The following is a 7,937-nucleotide window of genomic DNA, read 5'->3' on the forward strand; positions in this document are numbered from 1 at the left end:
CACACTTTGGCTGTTTATGTGGATACACAAACACACTTTGGCCATTTATGTAGGTAAACAAACATATTTAGGCTGTTTATGTAGGTAAACAAACACACTTTGGCCGTTTATGTAGGTAAACAAATGCACTTTTCTGTTTATGTAGGTAAACAGATGTTATAATTGGCAACTGTTTAGAATCTTTGATTGTAAGGTCGTATTGTAATATTTTGTATTTACCTGTAGTTGTTTTGTGACTCTGATCAGCTCGTGTTTGATCTGGGCCAGTTCTGACTTGGGGTTGTGGTGGAGCCATCTTTAAAAACAAACCCTGGACCAAGCAAAAATAACGCGCCAACACGTTTGCTCTCATAGAAATGTTATTTTATCAGCTTTATTTTTATTTGTCTCATTTTTAACATGTTATAAAAATATCAGTTTAGTTCTTAGACACATTACTGGTCTGTAAAGACTCAGTCCACCAGGGACCAGGTCCCCACAGGCCCCCCCTCAGATCTGCCCTTTCTTTAATGTAAAAAAGATGTTTATGAAACTCTCTGTGTGTCCCTGCAGGCAGCTGTCCTCGGAGCAGGCCGTCCTCCAGCAGACGCTGCAGAAGGAGTCAAAGGTCAACAAGCGTCTGTCCATGGAGAACGAGGAGCTGCTCTGGAAGCTGCACAACGGAGACCTGCTGGCCAGCCCTCGCCGCCCCTCCCCGACCTCCCCCTTCGGCTCGCCTCGGAACTCCGCCTCCTTCCCTACAGCTGCACCGTTGTCTCCCAGATAACCTGTCCCCACCTCCCGAGGACAGGGACGTGTCCCGCCTGTTGGACGTTTGGATGTGCTGCGGTCGGAGCGTGGGACGGACCTCGCCTGTCACTACCTGAAAACGCCTGATCCGATGAGCGCTTCTTCATCTGAAGGACACGCAGCAGGCACACCTCAGGACCTGTCCATATCCTGGCTGTCGTCATGGCAACCCCTTTTTATTTTATAATGAACTTGTCCTCAGTCAGTCTCTTAAAGAGGACGAAAACTGATGGAGACCGAATGAAATGACGGGTACTGGAGCGTAGTGTTTTTTTTGTGTTTTTTCTCAAAGAGCGAAGCTCAATCACTGACTGAAACTCTGCAGGACAGTGGACATCCTGTCCATCTGAGGACAAACAGGAGCTCTGCAGGACGGTGGATTCCAGTCCATCTAAGGACAGATGGGAGCTCTGCAGGATGGTTGACTTCCTGTCCTTCTGTGGGCAGAAAAGAGCTCTGCACGACATTGGACATCCTGTCCCTCAATCACTGATTGGAACTCTGCAGGACGGTGGACATCCTGTCCATCTGAGGACAAACAGGAGTTCTGTAGGACGGTGTATTCCGATCCATCTAACGACAGATGGGAGCTCTGCAGGAAGGTGGACTTCCTGCCCATCTGTGGACAGAAAGCTCTACCTGACGTTGGACTTCCTGTCCCTCAATCACTGGCTGGAACTCTGCAGAATGGTGAACTTCATGTCCCTCAATCACTGACTGGAGCTCTGCACGACAGTGGACATCCTGTCCCTCTGAGGACAGAAAGGAGGGCTACATGACGTTGGACATCCTGTCCCTCTGAGGACAGAAAGGAGGTCTACACGACATTGCACATCCTGTCCATCTGAGGACAGAAAGGAGTTCTACACTACATTGGACATCCCGTCCATCTGAGAACAGACTGGAGTTCTACACAACGGTGGGCATCCTGTCCCTCAATCACTGACAGGAGCTCTGCAGGACGTTGGACTTCCTGTCCCTCTGAAGACAGACTGGAGCTCTGCAACATGATGGACTTCCTGTCCCTCTGAGGACGAACTGAGCAGAGACATTGTGTCCCTCCAGCCTGAACTTGACACTTTGTGAATGTAATCTGACTTGGAGCCAAATAATCCGTTAATTTACCATGAAGCGTGTTTGTTGTCCCTGCTTCCACCATCTTGTGCCCAAACTGGAATCAAACTCCGTTTCTGTCTCATGGAAACACTTTACCTGCCACTCAGGCCTGTTCTTTCAAAATAAGTGTCACTTCCTGTCCTGAAAAACCTCAGCTGTACCTGAAATGCCTCATTGTTTATTTTTGACAGAATAAAATCAAAATGGCAGATAAACGTCAAAATGTTTTATTTGAGCAGCAGCAGAGACACGTGGAGGGGGTGGGACCGTGGATCCGGTCCTCCTTTTACTGGTCGTAGCGGGGATGGACCATGGTAGGGTCGAGCGGCGGCGCCCGCTGCTCTGCGCCAGGCGGAAGTTGCTGGAGGTCGGCGGCTCGGACCATCATCACCACGGACCTGATGGCGTAGGACCAGCCGTGCCAGACGTACCAGGCCACGCCGTCGTCGCTCATCGCCTCAAACGGACCTTTGAAGTGCTGCTCCTCCTCGTTATCTGAGCCGCACCTGTGAGGAGGAGGAGGAGGAGGAGGAGGAGGAGGAGGAGGAGGAGACACTCAGACCTGGTCCTGTACTGGCAGACCAGTTTCTCTCTAATTTCACTCGGAAAAGTTTTGGTTCTGACTAAATAAAAATAAATTTCAAAACATTCATTCCTACACTGAACGTTGCAGCACCTCACAGCTGGACCCAGAAGTTCTGGTGGGTTCTCACCAGGCTGCACAAAATGATTCTGGTCGAATCATTTTCATTGTGTTTGAGTTGGACACGTTTTCTGTCACAATTCAGCCGTTTCTCCAGAGACGATGGAGCTTCTTACAGAAAAAGATTTGCTCAAAGTTCAAGCAGCAGAACTGATGAAACTCCACATGAGAAACCTGAGAACTCGACAAACCTCAGGAGATGTTCCGCAGACTCCCATCATGTCACAGGAACATGACCTCTGACCCCCACCATAAACAGAACCATGAATAAACGATTCCTCAGGGTTCTAGGTCAGTCCTGTGTGATGTGTTTGGGCTCGTTCAGACATTTTTTGGTTCCGTTTATGAAAATAAAGTTTAATGGTTGCAGAACAAACTTCTGATAAGTTCTGACAACAAACAGTTGGACTGTGAAGAAGAGCTGCTCTGTAACTTGCTAACGCTAACACCTGGACTGCTAACACCTGAGATGCTAACACCAACACCTGGGCTGCTAATGCTAACATCTGGGCCGCTGACACCTGGGTTGCAACTAGTGAGTTTCCAGGTGTGTCGATCTGTTCACAGCAGGTTCTGATTAATTTTTTTAGTTTTAAAGACGTAAAAAGAAACAATCCTCGGTGTCTGAGGACATGTCCAATCTGTCTCAGGGCTGCAGGACGCTGTCCTCTGACAGGACATGTCCAACCTGTCTCAGGGCTGCAGGACGCTGTCCTCTGACGGGACGTGTCCAACCTGTCTCAGGGCTGCAGGACGCTGTCCTCTGACGGGACGTGTCCAACCTGTCTCAGGGCTGCAGGACGCTGTCCTCTGACAGGACATGTCCAACTCTATGAACCTTCTGATGATAAATTAATTCTGGCCCAACAGCAGCTGAGGTGCTGGGTCCAGAACATTGTTCTTAGCTGTGGACGCAGAAACAGGCTGAGATTTTCAGAAACTGGATTCTGCTGCTGGCGGGTCAGAACCTCAGAGTTTAATGAGACTACAACAAAACCAGAACCACAGGCACTGTAGGTCCAAACAATCCTTGTCTGAAGTTGTAGATTACAGGTGATCATCTTCGGTCCTCATTACAGCCTCGGAATCAGACCGTGTGGTGCCTAAACATCCCCACCCAGAGGTACCTGCAGAACCAGCAGCCGGACCTACCTGCAGAACCACCAGCCGGACCTACCTGCAGAACCACCAGCCGGACTTGGAGTAGCGGACGCAGCGTTGGCTGTCGACCTCGTTGTACCCGGGGTGGTCGTAGGTGCTGAACTTGATCCCGCCCTTGCAGGGACTGTTTGGATCCAGGCCGCGAGCGTCGGCCAGAGCGTCGCCAGCCGTCCCAGAATACTCACCCACGTGGACCTGGTACTGGTCCTGTGAGGAACAGAACAGAACTCTGTATGTGTGAGGTTCTCAAAGGTCTAGGGTCAACGGGTTCAAGAAGGTCCAATTATTTCAGAAGGAACTGAGAATCTTTAAAAAGTTGAATTATTTCACTGATTGAATTTAACAAATGTATTTATTTGACCCGTTTGCTTCACAGCTGATAAAAGATGTAAAAAAATATATATATTTTTATTTGTAAATTCTGACTAAAGTCCAAAGTGTTGAACTCAAAACAAACTGACAGTTTTATGTTCTGATGACTGAAGATGACCTTAAGATGTTTGTTTTAAATGCGGCTGACCGTTTTAAAATTTCATAAAATGTTTTTTTTTAATGTTTTTTTTTCTTTAAATTTGTGTTGGTTTGTAGTTACAGTTGTTTTATTGATAATTTTTATTGAAAGTTTTATAAATAAAACGAACAGTGATCAGAGAAAGTCCAACGAGTGAAACCGTCTGGAGACATGAATGTGTTTACTGTCCAGACCAGGTGAGACAGATGAGACAGGTGAGACAGGTGAGACAGATGAGACAGGTGAGACAGGTGAGACAGATGAGACAGATGAGACGGGTGAGACAGGTCAGGCAGGAGAGACAGGTGAGGCTTCTTCGTCAGGATCCACGGCTCGGTAAAGTTTCAGTTTGGGAACTCGGGGTGTAGGCCAGCCGGACGACCTTGCTCTCGTTTCCATGGCAACAAAGGATCTTGTTTAGTCTGAGGACGGCCCGCTGTTTTGGGAAACTGAGAAGGCAAGGTTAGAGGCAGCAACGGACCGAATGGGAACAGGCCTGTCTCACCTTCTCATCGTCCACTCTGAAGTTCTTGTACTCGGCGAAGCGCTGGTTCCCCTCCAAGTCCTCGGTGTTGATGTGCAGGTCGTAGTTTCCTACGAGACAGGAGAGTCAGGCGAGTGGCCAGGTGACGGTCGCTGCCGTGCTCAGCAGGTAAACGCACCTTGAGAGGTGAGGAGGTGAAGAGGCTGGTTCCCCAACCAGAACTCGCCGTCAGGGGAGTAGGAATCCCCGAAGCCATGACTGTACTCTGCCCAGGTCCTGCAGACATGATCATCAGAACAACAGAAGAATCTTGATGTGAAAAATACAAATAAATAAAATGAGATAAAACCGAAACGTGACATTTATATGAGAGAATAAAAACAGAAACGGATAAAAAAAGGTCCAGGATCAGGAGCTGCTGTTTAACTGATCCTCAGCAGGAGGTTCTGCTGGTGTGTTAACACAATGCCAAGATGGAAAGACATCAGCAGTGACAGAGCAGCAATCTGTGAAGGGTCAAAGGTCATTTAGAGTCCGTCGTTCTACAGAAAGATTCTTCACAAGAGAACATTTCAGACAGCTGATTCACCCTGAAGGTCAGACCGTGCAGTGACTCTACAGGCCTCTGTCAGCAGGTCAAAGGTCATGACCTCTTCCCTCTAAAAACAACATGGCAGCTCGACTAAGGTTTGGAATGTTTCATCTTATGGAACCAGAAGAGTTCTGGACCAGAACCAGAGGACAGATGTTTACCCAGAATGCACTGCTGCAAGCAGCTCCTCCCAGCTGTCAGCATGGTGGTGGAGGGCTGATGGTTTGGGCCGACACTCACCTGTCGAAGCTCTCCTTCCCGTCCTTCCTCCTCTGGAAGACGGTCCACCCTCCTCCGTTGTTCATGTCGCAGTAGACTTTCAGCTCCGTGGGCGAGCCGTCCGGTCGGATCACGTAGAGCCCGCTCGCCACGTTTCCATCTGCGTACACCTCAGAGCAGTCTGCACAGAACCCGGCAGAACCCGGCCAGCGTGAGAAGAACCACAGCTGTTTAATCTGACCAACTCACTTTTCTTTATGGAAGTGTTTAAAGGTTCTGAGTGTTGAACGGACCTCTGTAGAGGTTCTGCAGGCCCAGGTGGGTGTTGGGGATGCGCAGCAGCTGCTGTGACTGTCTGCTCTGCAGCTCCATGATGTAGCTGTGCTGCTGGTCGATCACGTTCTTCAGACTCCGGACCTCAGCATCCAGATAGGCCACCCTCTTCTCACACGCAAGGGGAGCCTGGACCGAAACACACAGACCTCCTGAACCACTAGAACCGCACATTGTTCTCTAGAACGACAAGAAGAACCTCGGGTGCTGGGACACAGCAAACCGAGGGTGGGCTCAGCTAACTAAAACATTAGCTTTGATAACGCTAAACCTCTAAACAGATAAAAAAATTATCTGAAGCTAACGCTAAAGTGCTAACTTTTATTATCCACTGCTGTTGCTGTTCGACTGTCTAATGTGAACTGCGCTGTGCTGAACTGGTTTTATAAACTAACTACGAAGTTGCTGTGCATCAACATCAATATTCTCTCTGTAATAAATCTGCACTAATGTAAAGATGTGTGAAATGTGTGAGAGAGTCACGTCCCAGAGACAAGTGCGAGCATTGCAAAGTCATTTCAGTTTATTTCTGTAGCTCCAAGTCCCAACAGCAGTTGTCTCAGTTCACTGTATAAAAACATTTACATACATTATAAAAGCCAGTTAGTAAAAGTTCTCTTTCTAAGGAAGCAGCAGGTTGTGTTGAATCTTCACTTCGTCACCGTCTCCCATCCTGAGCAAGCACGAAGGAGACAGTGGAAAGGAAAAACTACATTTGAACAGGAAGAAACCTCCGTCAGAACCAGGCTCAGGACGAGCGGCCATCTTCTTCGAGCAGCTGAGGTTTGAGAGGACAGGAAGTAGAAACAAACACAGAATGACAGGTTCTGGTGAACTTTCTATAGGAGGAACGATAAAAAACACGTTAAGATAGAAATAATTACAAATACAAACAGGGAGAGCAAGTAAAGACAGCAGAGAGAGAAAATGTGGTCCGTTTGTCATCCAACAGTCTCAGCCTATAGCAGCATAACTAAGGGATAGCTCAGGAAACCCAAGCCAACCCTAACTATAGGATTAATCAAAAAGGAAAAACCTAAAAGCCTACTCTTAAAACTGGACAATGTGTCGGCCTCAAGGACAGAAACTGGAAGTTGGTTCCACAAGAGAGGAGCCTGATCACTGAAAGTTCTTCCTCCCATGATGCTTTTTGGAACCGCAAGTAAACCTGCAGTCTGAGAGAGAAGTGCTCTGTTAGGAAAATATGGAACAATAAGATCTGTAATATAAGATGGAGCTAGGTTGTTGAGAGCTTTGTAGGTTAGAAGCAGGATTTTGAATTCAGTTCTGAATTTGACAGGAAGCCAATGGAGAGAAGCTAAAACTGGAGAGAGAGGATCTCTCCTATCAACTGTCATTAAAACGCTGGCAGCAGCGTTTTGGATCAACTGAATACTTTTTAAAGAAGTTTTTGGACACCCAGATAATAAACAATTGCAATAGTCCAGTCTAGACATGACAAATGCATGGACCAGGTAAGGATTATGTTTACCATGTTTCTGAGTGTGAAAATGGGGTTTTCATATTATTTTCTTGTTCTGGTTTGGCTTCATTTCTGTTAAAGTCTCTGTTATTGGCTGTAAACTGAGACTGATGGAGGTAGGGATGAGGAGGAAAAAAGCGCTGCAAGGGTGGTGACATCACCCGGTGTTGCTACGATTTGTTTAGCTTTGCATAGCATAGTATAGTATACCTTGGTGTCAATCACCGTCTTCTGTACACTTTTAGAGTCGGGAACTGTGTGGAAAAAAAATTGCGGACTTGACATTACCGGATTTAAATTTAGCTGAAGCTGATTCCACTAATGGTTTTCAAAGTTAGGGAAAACACTAACCTGCTACATGTAAAGATGACTCCACTATTTAGAAGATTATAGGAACTGTGCCCACAAATGCAATGGACCAACACTGACACATCTGCTGAGTCAAAAATACAGTTAATAAAAACATACTTGGAACAAACCCAGACCCACAAAAACGCTGAAACAAACTGCTGACTCAACAAACTGCTGACACATAAAACAAACTGC

General features: G+C 47.1%; 2 protein-coding genes across 2 annotated transcripts in view; one reads left to right on the top strand and one right to left on the bottom strand.

Annotated features, from left to right (window-relative positions):
* LOC119423051 (nascent polypeptide-associated complex subunit alpha, muscle-specific form) overlaps positions 1-2,256 on the top strand; it is a 34,466-nt gene extending 32,210 nt beyond the window's left edge. Inside the window, exon 18 of the mRNA XM_037690460.1 lies at positions 553-2,256. Coding sequence (XP_037546388.1) covers positions 553-766 — 214 coding nt within the window. The 3' untranslated portion in view covers positions 767-2,256. The remainder of the gene's footprint in view (positions 1-552) is intronic.
* The window catches only part of fgl1 (fibrinogen-like 1), a 6,705-nt gene continuing 959 nt past the window's right edge, over positions 2,192-7,937 (bottom strand). Inside the window, exons 2-7 of the mRNA XM_037690461.1 lie at positions 5,869-6,037; positions 5,597-5,756; positions 4,943-5,040; positions 4,786-4,874; positions 3,786-3,976; positions 2,192-2,411 (exon numbers count right to left, since the gene is read on the bottom strand). Coding sequence (XP_037546389.1) covers positions 2,192-2,411; positions 3,786-3,976; positions 4,786-4,874; positions 4,943-5,040; positions 5,597-5,756; positions 5,869-6,037 — 927 coding nt within the window. The remainder of the gene's footprint in view (positions 2,412-3,785; positions 3,977-4,785; positions 4,875-4,942; positions 5,041-5,596; positions 5,757-5,868; positions 6,038-7,937) is intronic.

This window comes from Nematolebias whitei, chromosome 16, assembly GCF_014905685.2.
Source record: "Nematolebias whitei isolate Nwh7 chromosome 16, NemWhi1, whole genome shotgun sequence".
NCBI classification, from domain to species: domain Eukaryota; kingdom Metazoa; phylum Chordata; class Actinopteri; order Cyprinodontiformes; family Rivulidae; genus Nematolebias; species Nematolebias whitei.